This window comes from Gossypium hirsutum, chromosome D05, assembly GCF_007990345.1.
Source record: "Gossypium hirsutum isolate 1008001.06 chromosome D05, Gossypium_hirsutum_v2.1, whole genome shotgun sequence".
NCBI classification, from domain to species: domain Eukaryota; kingdom Viridiplantae; phylum Streptophyta; class Magnoliopsida; order Malvales; family Malvaceae; genus Gossypium; species Gossypium hirsutum.
The window spans coordinates 33640933-33658664 of NC_053441.1; the positions used below are offsets into that span (position 1 = coordinate 33640933).

At 31.2% G+C, this 17732-nt stretch overlaps 1 protein-coding gene and 1 long non-coding RNA gene across 3 annotated transcripts; one reads left to right on the plus strand and one right to left on the minus strand.

Moving 5' to 3' along the window:
- Window positions 1-308: 308 nt before the first annotated feature.
- On the minus strand, window positions 309-1570 carry LOC107904122 (uncharacterized). Its single transcript, XR_001686127.2, has 2 exons — window positions 881-1570; window positions 309-783 (listed from the first exon to the last, which is right to left on the minus strand). It is a non-coding gene; the product is annotated as an uncharacterized lncRNA (long non-coding RNA).
- Window positions 1571-10738: 9168 nt separating this feature from the next.
- Window positions 10739-12380, plus strand: LOC107904123 (dof zinc finger protein DOF2.4). Of its 2 annotated transcripts, XR_005914240.1 has the most exons (3): window positions 10746-10936; window positions 11138-11982; window positions 12093-12380. XR_005914240.1 is itself a non-coding variant. In XM_041094770.1 (2 exons), the coding sequence occupies exons 1-2, from the start codon at window positions 10886-10888 to the stop codon at window positions 11666-11668; spliced, it is 582 nt and encodes a 193-aa protein (XP_040950704.1). In that variant the 5' UTR covers window positions 10739-10885; the 3' UTR covers window positions 11669-12380. The 2 variants fall into 2 exon arrangements, 1 of the variants encoding a protein (XP_040950704.1); XM_041094770.1 differs by having other exon boundaries at window positions 10739-10936; window positions 11138-12380.
- Window positions 12381-17732: the final 5352 nt, after the last annotated feature.

Here is a 17732-nt window from a genome sequence, read left to right on the forward strand (position 1 = left end):
TTGATATGACTCGAATAACTAAAAGCAAGAAATCTATGAATGGATCTTAGCGGCGGTTCATGCACTAGTGAGGTTTTAGAGGTCTTAGAATTGTACGGGTAGAATATAGAGTTAGTCAAAGCTGAATAACCAACATCAGCAACAAATGCGCTAGGAATGTCAAGTAAAGCAGTATGGTATGAATCGGATTGAGCATCGTCAAGGTTAGCGAACCCATGGCTATGTTGAAATCTGAAACTAACATTTTAAATGTATTACCAAGCAATCGAAAGCTGACAATGTCCTGGGTTTCAATAGCCCTCATGACATTTAGATCGAAACTAAATGTTGCATAAAAATTCATATACGAGTTCATAGAATGCAATACATTTAATATTCGCTTAAGATGTCCAACCAATAACATTGAAATAATTAAATACATCATCATGCAAATTAATTATATCGAGGGTCAAAAGAGATATACTCTCACAGACTAGGATTGGACGATGTCGAATTTCGTTATATCTAGTGCGATGTTCTGGGAATGTACAATTCAGAAATCCTCGATGGTCGCACCTATTATATCTAGGTGGCTGATACTCTTCTTCGAACAAACTATTTGGCGGACTCAACATACTAGCAGCTTCAGTACTGCTACCTAGAGTTCATACTGGCTCTTCACTTGGTTGGTATGATGGTTGCTGTCGAGCACATACAATGGCTAATTTTGTTCGATGCATAGGGGATTGTTCGTGTTGATTCAAAGGTTTTGTGCATCAGAGGTGTTGGTTCCATTTGAACGTCCTGTTTGATATGTTAGCAATGAAAAAATCAGTTGGAAATTCAGGGCGTCAAACCTTACTCCGTCAGAAGCGTCTGAACTAATTCGTGGATTTTTTACCTCGTCTGATGTTGAGCTCCTTCGACAACGATGTTGACTCAGTCCAATAGCTTGTATCGATAACGGTGGAGACGGTTCTAAATCTTCGTCATCAATGTCGATGATGGGCGATGTTGAAAATCAGTTGTGACCTCGATTAAGAGAAGCCAGAAAATTGTCGATCGCTTTATTTCTAGTTCGAACCATGGCTATAGTGGCTGTGGCCGGTGGTTGCGCTAGGCACAACGATGGCTAAAGGCTTAGGGGAGCGGCGATTTGCGGTATTTTTAGGCAGTGTCGGTGTTGGTTTTTTGAAGCGACAAAACAACATTTGAAGCATTGTGGTGTAGGTTGAAGGGCGGCATGTTGGTGTGGTTGTATGTGGGGTTGAAGGGCAACGTCGTTTATGGTTGTAAGTGCGGTGGTTTAGTGTTTTGAGGATGATGGATGGTGATATTTGGGCATGAAGAAGCGACGATGGTTAGGGAGGTGAAGGGGGAGGAGAACGACAGCCAAATGTGGTGGCGACGGCAGTGTGAAGAAAATGAGGTTTTTAATGAAATTTTAGGGTTTATTTTAGGTATGATGAAGGAAAAGAAGAAGACATAAAGGAGAAATAGGGGGCTTGTGTTTCGTGAATCTTTTTTTTAACCAATTTGGGTTTTTTTTTAATTTGGGTCGTTTTGGGCTCTTTTTCCTTTTCTCTCTTTGGGCCAGATTTGGCTGTTTGGGCTCCTTTTTTATTTATTTGGGTTGGTTTTAGGTATGGTATGTGGCAAAGAATACTAGCACTAAACATTGCATGTCTATGCCACAATAAAAATCCTATTTTTGGATGAAAAATGACAGCCTCCACCAACGTTTCTAGAAAACAACACATTAAAATGGATTAACCGAAAATCTTATTATTATTTTCAACCTAAATTAAATTGAATTCTTAATTAAATAAATTAAAATAAATATGGGTTGCCTCCCAAAAAGTGCTTTAGTTTAACATCGTTAACTTACCGACCTAAAAATTTATTTGTTTGGCTCCTCGAGAATTAATTCTTCCACCACATGCACTTGGAAGTTCTTGTAAAAAGGTTTCAACCTTTGCTCATTGACCTTAAAGCATTTTTTGGACTCTTTACTCTTAATTTCTACTGCACCGTGAGGAAACAACTGAGTAATAATGGACTTAGCCATTTGGTTCAAAGTTTACTTGCAAAAATACTTAGTGTGGGATCATAAAGCAACACCTTCTGTCCAACTAAAAATTGTTTACGAGATATCTTCTATTCATGAGACGTTTTGGTTTTATCTTTATAAACTTGAGCATTTTCATATGTATCACGCCAGATTTCTTCGAGCTCTTGAATGTGTAATTTTTAATATTCACATGTGGCATCGATCCATGTTGTATTGTTTGACAGCCCAATATGCCTTATGTTCTAGCTCCATTGGAAGATGATATGGTTTACTAAATATGAGCCGGTAAGGTGACATGCCTATGAGTCCTTTGTAAGTAATGTGGTATGCCCACAATGCATAATTTAGTCGTAAGCTCCAATCCTTCCCATTCGGTTTCACGGTCTTTTCCAAAATCAACTTAATTTTATGGTTTGAAACTTCCACTTAACCATTTGTTTGTAGGTGATAAGTCGTGGCCACTTGTTGTTTTACCTCATACTTCTTCAATAGTGCATCGATTATCTTGTTACAAAAATGTCTTCCTTGATCGTTGATCAACGCTCTTGGTGTGGCAAACTTAGAAAAAATAGAGTTTTTCAGAAATTTCACTACAGTTTTAGAATCATCATGACGGGTAGCTTTAACTTTTACCCACTTAGATACGTAATCAATAACAAGCACTATATAAATATTACCAAATGATGAAATGAGTTGACTCATGAAATCAATTCCCCATACATAAAAAAATTCGCACACATGTATAGGCGTAAGGGGATTTCATTCCTTCAGTTTAAATTACCCACCTTTTGACATCTCTCGTAAGTCTTACAAAATAAGTAAGCATCATGAAAAATATGTGGCCAAAATAATCCATACTCAAGTACCTTATATGCAGTACGTTTAGGACCAACTAAGCGTTCAAGCATTTTGTCAATAAAAGGACGTGGAAAGTGATATTTTCGAATTAAAGCATTCAACTTCTTGTAAACTATGCAGACTCTCTATCCATTTTGGACCCGAGTGAAAATTAGTTCACCTGCTGAATTTTTAATTACAGTCTCGCTGATTTTCTTAGACTACATGAACCGGGCTAACCCATTTACTGTTAGAAATTGGGTATATCATTTTAGCATCTAGCAATTTCTGAATTTCCTTTTTCACTACCTTTACACCTAAATTTATTTTGAGAAGGGCATGTTGTAACGCGTGGTATGTGGAAATGTACACAGACATTATCAAGTAACAAGTAAGTATAAGAGTTATCATCTCCACAGGGATTGTATATGTTAATTAATATTTTGAAAAATTAATATTAACAATTTGGTAAGAAAAACACAATAATTTTGAGTGTTGGAAAAAATAAATGACTAGATGCAAAGTGATCCCTAATGTAAGTTAACCTAAATGCAAATGAAATGAATGGTTAAAATGGATGAGATGGATTTAGCAGCAGAATTCAAAAGATTTTAACAATGATAACATGCATAGGCTAGAATAATTACATTATTTAACTTAGTTCATTTTCATCATGCTTACAATATTTTAGAAAAATAATCCTGGGCAACTCGGTCTTTCATGAGTTTAAAACTAAGATTAAGTCCTTTCGAAATATTTTACTTAGAAAAACATGAATTTTACTGATCATATTCAACTAAGGGTTTCTTAGAATTCATGTGAAGTAATAGGGACAAGTTAGGTTTGAAACAATTTAATCACATAAACCTAAAAACTATGCAAGATAATAGAGCTCTTTCGAGTTATTATGAACCTTCAATTTAATCGAGTTAGGATCTAAATTAACCATGCACTTTTCAATTATTTCATCCATTAGTCGTCATCTGGTTAGGATCGCTCAACTAATTCTAATGCAATCAATCACATATAAATGAAATGCATAATTGAGTTTAATTGAAAATGTGAATGGTTGAGGCACAAAACATCATAAACACAATTTAAATGAACTTTATTGAATTAATGTAATTATTCTAGCTAAACAAAATTAAGCTATCATCATTAATGAAAAAAGAACAAAGCAATTTGCAAATATAGTGAATAATTAAGGAAGAGCAAAAAGGAAGAAAAAACTATTTGATAGTGTGATCGCTAATCATGGAGGCTTCCTCCAATTCTCACAATTGCTTCTCCACAAACTGCTCCTTAAGATTGCCAACCAAGAGAAATTTTTTCTCTAGGAATTACTTAGCTAAATAGGGAAATGGGCTGGGCTTAGCTAAATAGGGAAATGGGCTGGGTGGAAAAGAATGAAAGTTAGAGAGAAATGAGAGGATGGATGAATGTGTGTTAAAGGATGAAACGAAGAATGATTGAGGGATATTTGAATAGTGGAATGAGAGGATCTATTTATACTAGAGGGATGGCTAGTAGGTTTGCTAAAAATAGCATTTTGAATCCCATGATATGCTCTCATGCTTGGCCGGCCATATATTGTGGAAGGGAGTGGTTGTTGGTTGCTTGATTCAAGCATGATTTCATACTTGAATCAAGCAAGGTGGTGGATGGTTTCAAGGATAATTTTTGAGGTTTGATTTCTGAATGTTTTGCAAGTGTGAGGATCTTTGAATAAATATCCCAAAAGTGAATTTTGAGTTGCCCAAATGCCCTTGCCAAATTGGGCTTCATTCTCCCTTATTTGGACGGGTTGATGACCCAAATGCTTGCCATACTTATTCATCAAATGCACCAATTTTAATTGGATCAAATTAATTTTATCATGACCCAAATTTGCTTGATGTTACCGTCCATGTAGAGTGAAAAATAGGCTCATGTCCATATGGATTTAACAAATAAACCATTCATAATTCTTTGGTCCAACTGGAAGAAATTAAATCAAAATTAATGTCACATAAAGTAATAAATAATTAAATTATGCACATATTTAATGCAAAATAACATAGAATTACATTCTTTATTAAATCATGCCCCTTATCTTAATATGAACAAAATTCACCCTTTTAACTATCAAATACCTGATATTAATATTATTTTTAAATAAAAAGGTGTCATAAACTACTAAAAAAACCATATAATTTACAGTTTACACATGTAAAAAGAATATCTGATGATAAAACAATGTTTTTAATGAAATCTCTATAAAGTTTCATGGATTGGATTTAAAGTATTATGCTTTGTTTGATGAAAATATCATACCTAAACTTATATGCCACATGGCTTATATATTATTACTTTTAATTTGTTAATTGTTTAATTCAAACACTAAAGTTTTACAAGCTAGTTGTCTACTTTTCTTATGGATCCATCTGCATTAGTTTGTCAATTCTCTAAAGCAAAATATTTACGAATAGGTCTTTTCTTGATGCATGTGAAGGTAGTAATCAGTCATTTGTTTGGCATAGTATTTTTATGGCAAAAAATTTACTTTGTAGAAGGACTAGATGGCGAGTTGGAAATGGACGAGATATAATGTTTTTTAATGATCCATGGATTGTTGATGATAGGGACTTTTTTGTTCAGTCACTTCTGTTGACAGGTTTTGAGGACTTGAGAGTTGTTGACTTGTTCAATATGGATGGTCACTTTTGGAATAGGGATTTGGTTGTAAGGATCTTATAGCCCTATGATGCTTTGTGTATTCTTAGTGTTCCTGTCAGTTACACTCCAATAATGAATCAGCTTGTTTGGTATTTTAGCATGAATGGAAGGTATAGTGTAAACTCAACATATCAGCTTGCTATTAACATGCATTAGAAACATGGTAATTTTGGTATGAATAGTGTATGGGCGAGTTAGTAGCGATGTAAACTCTCACTAAAGATTAAGGATTATGTTTGGCGATGTGTCTGCCAATTTTTGCCAACACGTACTCGGTTGGTCGAGAAAATACTTTCATTGGCTCCTTTGTGTGCATGGTGTGGGGATCTTGAGGGATTGGATCATGTAATTTTGCTTTGCCCTTATGTTCAATTTGTTTGGAGTGTGGCTAGATACTCTCTCAGCCATGGGACTATTTCAGATTTGATTGTTGTGCTCATTAATTCGGCAAAGCTTAAGGTTTTGCATAGAAGTCTTGTGTTGTTATAGATGATATGGGTACACAAAAATTTATTGATTTGGAAAGGGCATGACACCAAAGCGGTGTCTGTTGTAATAGTTGCGGATTCATTTTTGTTTAGTCGGTTGTAAGAGCCAGGAGTGTTTACTACTACAAAGGCTAATATTGGTGGAATGATTATGTGTTGCAAACTGTTGATGGGATGGTTGGTGGGTCACAAGACGTTAGGGTGGTGGGATGGGAACCTTTAACTATAGGTGTACTGAAATGCAAAGATACCAAATGATAAGGACACGTGCAGAACAGGATCGTAAGTTTATCCAAGTCCCAAATTTGGCTAAGGGATCTAGGCGAATGAAGGAGAACTTGGAGTTTAACACAACTTGAAATGCAAGAAAATCCATGTTAGATTTAAGAATTAAAAAGGACAACAACTAAAACAAATAATAAACGATAGAAAAAGAGTAAGGAATCCAAATTAAAGATTAGAAACAAATAAACAAAAACATAACAAAATAACAAAGAAATGAAACAAGATAGATGGAAAGTAGCGTGTAGAAGTCCTAAGAAGCCTTTGGAAACTAGATGAATCCACAACCCCCTTCAAATAGCTCTAATTTCCTCTCCAAGAAAGAAAACTTGGCAAGAAAAAGCTTGAAGATGATCCCCAGAATCTGAAAGATTGTTAAAACTCTTCTCAAAGAAAACTCAAGAGAATTTCTTGAAAACAAAACTCAAAGAGAGAAGTTGTTGAATGAAATATGAATTGTGTACAATAAAGAGGCCTTCATATAGGCTTGCTAAGTACATCCAAATAAAACTCTCAAGTATATTGAAACTCTAATTAACTTAAATAAGAAATAGTTTTAAACTAAACTTTCTTGTTGACATAAAACTCCTAAATAACTTTAAATGCTATAAAATATCCAAAATTAAGAAAAAATAAATAATGAAATAGTAAGACCTAATAAATATAATATTGGGCTCATATATAATAAAAATTAAGCCTAAAAATTGGATCCAATATGATTTAAACTTGAATTAAAATCCGAAAACTCGTAATTTCCATAATAATCCCATCCAGAATTCTGCTCTCCCAATCTTCTCTAAAACGATCATAACTTGAGCTCCCAAATTTGAAATCGAGTGATTCAAGAAGTATTTCGAAGCTAAGAGATAGATCTTCGAACGCTATGTTAACTCAAAAATGTCTGAATCCCATCCAAAAATTCATCGCAAGTTGACCGATTGTCCAAACTTGAAATTTGGCTATTTCGATGAATGGAATTTAATAAATTTCACCCCATCCGTGCATGTATCATGCAATGTCGACACTGCTTGGTTTGAGTAGGATGGAGCGAAGAGTTATGCGGTTGTAGTTCAGGATTCTATAGGTTATGTACTGAAATGTTTTTCAGGGTTTGAGTACTCTCACTTTAGTCCTTGCATTGTTGAAGCTTATGCTATCTAGGAGGCGCTATCATGGTTAAAAACGTTGTTCCTTGACAATGTACTTATTAAGTCCGATTGTTTGGCTGTTATATTGTCAAAGCTCATTATCTGATGCATCTAAATTAGGTGTATTGCTACATGATTGTTTGTTGATAAAAGACCGTTTCTAGCACCTGACCTCCTAGTGAACTCATCAAAGTGCCAACAAGGCAGCCCATTCAGTAGTGAAAGCGGCCTTGTTATATACAAACTACAGAGAAAGGAATGTTTCTCCCATTACTTCTTTTAATGAGAATGTTATGTCCATGCCTAATTTTTTTGGGTGTATGGGGTGGACCTGTTGATTCAGGTTTTAGTTATTTTGTATCCTCTTTTTACTTTTTGATTAGTGACTTTCTCGTTAATGAATTTTCTTTTTCTTCTAAAAAATTATTTTTTTATCATATTTATATAGTATATCTTATTGTATTAATTTTATAATATATTTCAGGTGGGGGAGGAAATAAAAATCAAAGATAACCATAGCTATTGAAAGAAAAAAAGGGTTAGGACCACAACTATCCTTGGCAATGGAAGATCGGGACAAGGTCATGGGATATATGTTTCTTCTTTTTCAGCTTTTTTTTTTTTAATTATATGACATACGCTTCTAACAATTTATCCATAAAAACATTACCCATTTCTTCTTTTTTTTTGGGGGGGGGGGGGGGCTGTTGTACATCCATGTTTCTATCACTTTAAAGTTGAATTAGACCTTTCCAATGCCATGATGTTCCCTTTTTCTCTGTTGCTTGAACCGGTGGGGTGAAATCCAGCTGAACCAATATAATAGTTTACTATTTGTCTTGAATTTAAATTCAAACCTAATTCAATTTTATTTTTAAACATCAATTTTAATTTAAAAATAAAAGTAACTTGTTAGATTAAACTCATTTACTCCTGCTTAAATTAAAATTGGTTTATTTGTAGACAATTACTAGTTAAAAATAACAAATATATATATATGCACCAAAAACTTGCATATATATATATATATATATATGTGTGTATGTATATTATAAAATGTTGAAAGGATGGCCCCAAGAGAGAAGAACCCTGCAAGAATGTGTTGGGGAACCCAATTGGATGTGAGGTGGGAGATGGGGAAAATGTGAAAATGAACCCCACCCTTCCCATATGATGAAGACTAATCTCTTCCTCCCACACACGGCGGCAGCCCAACGGCCACCTCCACCATTTGGGAAATTAAACCAACCCTAATTTCCCTCTTCTTTTACTCAAAATCTGAAAATCTGAAGAAGATTACCTACTATTACTCTTTAAAAATATGATTCTTTGGATTATACATATAGCCTCTTCTTAACCTTTAGTAGAAAAATAAATCTGTTTCAATGTGGTTGAACTACATTCTTCTACACTGATAACAAATACCAATATCAACCAAATTAAAATCCAGTCGATTATAACCATCTTTTCAAATAAATGAATAAGGGTAATATATATATTATTCATAAAAATCAGCCAATCTGTAAATACTTTTACATTTTTTCCATCAACTAACTCTTTTTTTCTAAATCAAGCAGAACTTTAGTCTACCTCATATGTTCAAATTGCAATACTGATGAAATATTAGATCAAGTTTCTTTGATGATAATAAATTGAGGGTTAATTTATTTATATACTTTTAATAAGTGAATTTTTTTTTAATTTCACAAATAGGATTTAAATATTACTATATATCTCCTCTTTAAAAAATTTAATTTTTTTTACTACACCTTAAGAGATATGACATGTATCATCCATTTAACCATCTTTGTAATGTTTTAAACTCCACAACATTTAAAAAAGAAAATCTAAAAACGAAATCTTGAGAAAAAGAAATTTTAATAAATGAAAAAATGAGACGCTTACCATCATTTTAACATTACAATATAATAATAATCGTTAATTAAAATTATTTTTTATATTGGTAATTTTCCGTATTTTTCCTAATTCCTTTTTTACTTATTTCTAAAATAAACTTTCTATTGACTTAAAATTCAGTCATAATAATAATAAACAATTAATGTGTGATTAAGAAAACAAGAATAGATTGAAGGTATCACTATAGAGTTTTGCTTAATCCTTCCACATATAGTATTCAGTTTCTTTGTCTATCAAATCCCCTTTTATCTTTTCAATCTAAGAAAAGATTGTATAACTCAATTTGTCTTTATAGCCAAAATCCCACATCTAATTCATAGTAAAAGGGAATTTAGAATTTAACTTGACATTTGTAAAAAAAAATGGCAGATAGTTGTTTAAATCAAAAGATGTTATCTTGTAAAAATGTATAAAATGACTTTCATTTAATAAAATGGTATTATATAATTGGCTGACAGTACATATCGAATATCAGTCTGCCCACAATCATATTTAAATTAGCTTCAAAAGCTTGCATATTATTTTACTTGGTGAAATATTTTAATATCTCTTAGTATGAATTATAATTACATGCATGCATGAGTACTCTTGAAACAAAGGAAATACTACAAATGTTAGGATTAGAACATCAATTTTGGGATTCTTCTTTTTATTCTATTTAAATTTTAGTTTACGTGTATGTGTACATTGCTAATTGTTTTGATATACAGGATTCTTTGTACCATTATATAACTAGAATAATCAAGATGAAATGATAAAAGAAAAAAAAATCCTTTTACATTTTATATGCAAAATAATTAATCCTCAAGGGGACAAACCCTAGAAATAAAGGTACATTTGATTGTGACAAATCCACCCATTAAGACACCCCACCAAGACCAACTTTTATTTTTGCCTTAACTATAAAATTCAATTATTATATTCACCTAGGGTTTCTTCTCTTTCTCAAGACATACATGACCACTAATAATCTAATATTTTTTTCTACATTTTAATAATAATTAAAAATATATTTTAAGCTTAATTACTAATTTATAATTTTTTTTAAATGTTCTAACCCTAAAATAATTAATCTATAATATATATAATTTATTGATTTGGAAACACTTTAGAATAGAGAAAATGGCATTTATTGTTGATTATATATTTAAATTGATATTATTTGTTAGTTAATTAATTAATTTGAGTTAAGATAGTTAATTCGATGCTTATTGTAATTTTAGAAAAAACAAAAAGAAAGAAAGAGTGGGATAAAAAAAAAAGATAAAATAACAAAATAAATAAACACACCCTTAAGCTTTCCTTCATTCACTTCTTTTCATTATATTTTTTCCTTAATTTTCTCTCCTTTTTCTTTCTCTGCAACCCCCCTTTGTTTTTGATGTGATTCTTCACCCTATCTTCAAAAACCCTTTTTGTCAAGATAGAAAGCTCAAAGCTCACTAACCATGGTTTTCTCATCTCTTCCAAGCTATCTTGATCCTCCTAATTGGCAGCAGGTAATTGCTTTTCTTAACTAGTAATATTTTCCCAGATTTTCTTTTCTTTTCTTTCTTTCCCATATAGGTTTTTCCCTACAAAAATACCATTTAGAGATAAATAATATTCCTACCCTTTTTTAATCTTCACTTGAATATACCATTTATTTGATCTCCTACGAATATTGATATTTTTACTTAAATTTTTTTCTTTGAATTCAGCGGCCACCATTTCTTCAGCAACCTGGAGTTATCACTAGCGAGAATCATCATAATTCTCAGCTTCCACCACCGGCGCCACCATCTGCTGCTGGTGGTGCAGGTGGTATTAGGCCTGGTTCAATGGTGGAACGAGCCAAGCTAGCTAAAATACCACACCCTGCGTCAGCTCTCAAGTGCCCTCGATGCGAATCAACAAATACTAAATTTTGTTACTTCAACAATTACAGTCTTTCACAGCCTCGCCACTTTTGCAAGACCTGCAGACGATACTGGACTCGCGGCGGCGCCTTAAGGAACGTCCCGGTCGGCGGCGGTTGTCGAAGAGACAAACGAAGCAAAGGACGTAAAAGATCAAAGTCCCCATCGGTAACATCTGAACGCCAAACCGGGTCAAGCTCATCTGCCACTACTATCAACTCTAATGGTTGCACTGAAATGTTAAGCCACGTGAACCCAGCAGCAGCGCCACAGTTGCCTCCATTGGCCCTTTACATCATCTTGGCGACTATAATTCTGGTGATATTGAGGTAATTTTGGCGATGCGAAATCCATGGTTTGGAATTGGGATATCGAAAGTTCAACAATTTCGTTTTTAACCAGTTGGATCACCCTCAACTGGTTATATTCATTTGTAAATGAAACTATGGAGCCAACAGGTTATGCCGGTCAGCAGCAGCTGCTTGGGTCTAAGCCATTGGAGAGCACGATAACCGAATCGTCAGCTGTTAAAATGGAAGACACTCCATCTCCATGGTTGAATCAATCAAGGAATTTTCTGGGGAATTCAGGAAATGATGATCAATACTGGTTTGGTGGTGGTGGTAATCCATGGACTGATCTTTCTGGTTTCACCTCTTCTTCCATAACCCATTTCTTTTGATTTTCTTTTATTATATTTCCTTCCACCCCAAAACCCAATCCAATCTTTGCTTTCTTTTGCTTAAATTATCTACAGGTTTCATCAAAGAGAAATGAAGTCATAGATAAGGATTTTTTTCAATAAACAAATATGCTAACTTTTGCAAAATTCAAGGTTTCCAAGTTGATGATGATGAGAAAGTGATGATGGATAGGAAAAGGAATGGACTGAAAGAAGACTATTATTAGTTTAGAAAATGGTAAATTTCAACTCTTGAAAATTATTTGCTGTTGTTCATTTTATTTTTCTTGTGTTTCTATTATTGTAATGTGGTAAGAAATTATGTTATGTGTATACTAATGGAGAGAGAGTTTTGGTATTTGATATGAAGATTGTAGATTAAATTGTATAAGTGATCATTTGCTATGTGAAAAATGAATGTATTAAAAGATTCGAACAACTTTTCATTAAAAAAATTTGGAGAATTAGTTTGGTTAGTTACTATAATCATGAAGTGGAATTCAATAGATTTCTCTTGGATAAATTTTAAAATTACACATCAACTTTAATCTAATGTGTAATGTTATATATAAAATTTAATTTTATGTAATTTTATAAATAAAATTTTATTTTGATTGGATTTTCATAAATTTTCAATATCATTATTGATCTAACACCATTTTAAGTTTATATGTGGCATACACAAATAATTATATTTATCCAAATTAAAAGTAAATTGATATTTCTTTAAATGTGTATAATTGAATCAAAATCAAAGTTTCATGCATTTTAACCATAATTAAATTAATTAAATAAAAAATAATGTATCAAATAGCAGATTAAATTAAAATTCATGTCCCTTTTTTCTTTTTCATAAACTTTGTTGGATACCTTTATATCAAAGACATGTATTTTGTAAGAATTCAAGAATTAATCTAGTTAGTTCTTATAAGGACTTTTAATGGTCATGTTTGTAGGCTTGATGTGCTGCATTAAATATCACTGAAGTTCCAAAATGATAGATATTAATCAACGTTTCTTAGTTGAACATTGTTATATATATATATATATATGAGTTAGAATATAAATGTATTTTATCTTATCATTAACATCTTTAAACGTTTCATTAAAAAAACTAAGATAAATAGATAGATAAATTTCACCATCTTTAACATAAAACTAAATCAAATTACATCATTTATAACATTTCATTAAATTAATTTTTTATATGCCTCATAGTTTTGACCAAAATATCATATAAAAAAAGAAACTTTTTTTTGGCTATATTTGATTCAAAATAGATTGTTCAAGTGTAAACAATACAAACTCTTGGTGCTCAAATCTATTGAAAGCAGTCCAGTAGATATTTTAAAATAAAAGAAAGTAGTATAAAAAAAAGTTCAATCCGTTGAAAGCAATCCTAATATTAGTAGAATTTTTTAAAATCAGGTTTAAAATTTTAATAATTAAGTAAGACAAAAATTATAAACTTCAAAATCCATTTCAAATTATAAAGTTAATATTGATGAACTCAAAAAAAAAGTTAAATAGACCAATATTTTAAATTTTAAAAAAAAAATTGAAGCAATACAAGAATGAGACAAGAAGAAGAAGAAGCAAGACAAAAACAATATATATATATATATAAAAGCTAGCATATAATAATTTAAAACAACAATAACAACAAGGTACGACGATAAAACTAGAATAAGTAGAAGATGAAGAATATTTAAAACATGCATTAATATTAATATAGGTGAAGGTTATCACTCACCTTAAATAATAAAATCACAAACCCATATTATTTAATTAGTTTAAATAATATTAATATAGGTGAAGGTTATCACTCGTTAACTTGAGAGTTAGTCCAATTAGTACATATAATCACCCTAAAAGGTGGCAAACTGGATTCAAGTTTGAATATTACAAACTATGATCATCATCATCGTACTTAATTAGTTTAGTTAATCATCTTAAGAGATAATATTAACAATTAATAAATGTTGGTTGTAATGGTAAGATATATTACATTTTTTACCCAAGAGAATTCAAGTTTAAATCTTAAAAATTGATGATATTATTAAAAAAAAGACAATCACAAACTTCGTAAAAATTTAACAATAGTAAAATAACCTGAAAAACACATTGATTATACCAAAAGGGAAAGGAGATTTTATATTATTTTGGAAGGTAAATGTAAAGCAAGATACGAAGGAACGATAATACGAAGTCCTAAAACCGAAAACCAAAAGCAGTAGCTGAACCCAACTACTCGAACAACAAGCAAAAACATAGACTAAATAACAGCATCCCGACCCCATGCCAATGATACCCTGATCATAAAACAGCATAGAAGAAGCAAAAATACAACTCAAAATGTGAGACGCCAGCTAGGAGAGGTTGGAACAACACAGCATCAGAAAACAAACAGGACCCTTACTAAAATACCGTTAACAGGTCATTACACCGGTTCACTCCCGCTTTATCAAGCCTATCCGCCTCCTCATTATCATTTCAATATACATTATCATTAAAATTACCAAAATGAATTTATTTGTTTGAATTTTTCAATATTTTATTTTATTTAACACATTAACATCAATGTAAAATAAAAAAAATAAACTTCACAATATCGTTTTTATTTAATTTAATATATTTTATATTATTAAGAATATTTATATATTTTTACAAAATTAAAGTCAAGCTAGAATTTTTTGTTCAGAGGGGCCGAAAGAAAATTTAAAGATCTTGCAAGGGCCAAAGCATGAATATTGTATTAAAACATCTTAAATTAAATGATAAAACTATTAGGAGGACTAAAAGGGTAATTAACCCATTTGAGCAAGGGGTTAGTTCTTGATTAATGACATGCCTATTTCGTTGTTTTTAGGGTTATTATTTTATCCAGGAATTTTTTAACTTCACGAGCTGGGTTCAATAAATGACACATGTTTGTTTTTATTTATTTTTCATTTTTAAATATTTCCCAAGGATGCGTGACATTATTTCATCTTTGTAAATGCATCAAATAATTTTCTTTATTTTCATATTATTTATTTTTAACATTATTATTATTCTTTTAAAATTATATTTATCTCATTCTAAAAATCTAAAAAAATTAAATTTTATTTATCTAAATAAAATAGTTCCAAATACCAACATTAAAAAATTTTAAAATTATCAAAACGTTTCATCCAAAGTTTGAAACCCATCCTAAGAGAAGCAAATATGATGATTGAAATAGGTATGGTTTCCAAGGCATCCTTTATTTAGGCCGAAACAAAGCAAATAGGGCCTTTATTTTCTTTCTCGAGTGGGCATGCTTTTTGTTTCATCACAACTTCAAGTTTGAACCCTAAAGTAATTTCATTAAATAGTAAGTGGGGGCACTCAGGGATCAGATCAGTATCTCAGTTCCCACTTTAATCATCTTTATTGCCAATTTCCCAAATTCCGAGATGTCTGTTGGCCTCACTTTTTCAGGAATTTTAACCTGTGCTTTGTTATTTTTATTTTTATTTTTTTACCCGGAAAGCAAAGTAAAATAAATCATAATAAAGAAAAAAAACAATTTTAACTTTGTCTTCAATGCATCTTTGTCCGTGCCCATGCCATGCATACTTTTTCCAACACCCCTACACCACCCAACAGCTCTCTTCATTTTAACTACTTTGGTTCCTATTGGAGCAATCGATTCACGGGGGCGCGGGAGGCGTCGCCTCCTTTTCGGAATTTTTAAATTTTTAAATTTTATATATAAATTATCATAAATTTTAGATTTAGTTTCTACATTGTATAATAGTTATTTTCTTGACTAAATTATATTTCATATAATTCATCTCTTTAAGTCATAATATTATATTTTATATTAATAAAATATTTTTAATTTTTTAATTATATAATTTTAATAATAATAATCAAATATTAATATATGATAGGTCTTGAAAGACTAAACTTAAAAGCTTAATATGGACTTTAAAGTCAAATTCCAGAATTAATTGGTTTGGCCCATACGGAGCAACAAAAGCTATACATGAAGATTCAATTGGAGCATTTTCAACTTGATGCATATTAAAGCACGGAGCTGCAGAAAGCTTCTACAGTTGCCGAGTTGTGCCAAGTGTTAGCTAAGATAAATAAGTCAAGTATTTATCATCTTCTTAATAGAATTATTTTGTCTTGTGCTAACTCTTCTCATGTCTACTGCGACAACCGAACGAGCATTTTCAACCATGAAAATTGTGAAAACAGTGCTTCTCAACAGAATGAAGGATGATTTTCTTTCAACTTACTTGGTGGCATAAAGCGAAAAAGAGATAGCTCGAGATTTTTTAACAAATTCTATCATTGATGAGTTCAATCTTATAAAAAAATGGATGGTACAATTTAGGATGCCTAGTATTGAGAAATAGGACAAAGGTCAAATTTTTAATTTAATTTTTGGAATTATGATGATATTTATGAAATTTTTAATATAGTATTAGTTATTCTTTTTTGTATGCTGGAAAGAAATATTTAATTTTTGATAGTGTGATTTTTTAAATTTTTTTACAGTTAAATCGTTTATACTTTTTAAAAAACATTAAATTGATTTGTTTGATAAGAAAAAAATTTATCCGATCGAGAAGAATTGACACTTTTCAAGTTTTAAAAAAGGTCGTTCGAATTTAGAAGTTTCGCTCCCTTAAAAGTAAAATCCTGGATTTATCCCTAAAGCTAAGTTAGGAATTTGGATTTTTTTTTAATTTATCCGTCATAATTCAATTTAAATTTCACTAATTTTTATATAAATTTTAGTTTTTATTATAAAATAAAGAAAGATAGAGAGACTAAAGAACAAAGAAAATATGAAAGCAATAGAGAATGTACTTTATTGATCAAAGGGATGATTACAATGCTTCATCAGAATTTTTATTTATAGGTATAAGAAGTATAATAGAAGTAGCGATCTAATTCTAATAACTATTAGAATTTAAAGTACATTAAAACTTTATCTTGATCATTATGGACATCCACTTAATAAGATATTCATAACACTCCCCCTTAGAGGTCCATTGATAGATAATGTGTCTCGTTAAAACCTTATTAGGAAAAACCCTATGGGATAAAAACCTAATCAAGGAAAAAGAGTACACAATCTATAATACGCATAATATGTTGCCTCATTAAAAACCTTACCAAGAAAACCCAATAGGGCAAAACCTCGGTTAAGGAAAAAAGAGTGCAACGCGTATTTACTCCCCCTCATGAAAACATCACATATTTTCTCATATTCTACATATTCAATCTTGAATACTAGCTTTTCAAATGACTATTTGAATGTATTTGATAAGCATGCACTCGTGTTTACTCCCTCTCATGAAAACATCACATATTTTCTCATATTCTACATATCCAATCTTGAATACTAGCTTTTCAAATGACTATTTGAATGTATTTGATAAGCATTTTATATTATCATTATTTTAAAAGTCACGAGTGAGGGAAATTTGGGGAAATATATTTTGATCTCTTCAGTAGATTCAACAATAATCATAACAAACTTTAATCATGATTCTTTTATAAAAACACAAATAGGTATTTTGGATCATTTTATAATCCTCCTTGAACTACTATTCACTAAGTCAAATTTACCGCATATGTTCAAATTATTTCAACTCATATAAATGAACAATTTTTCGAGAATTTCAATATGCTTCTAGTATCCTAAATCCTTCAAGGATTTTAATATAAACT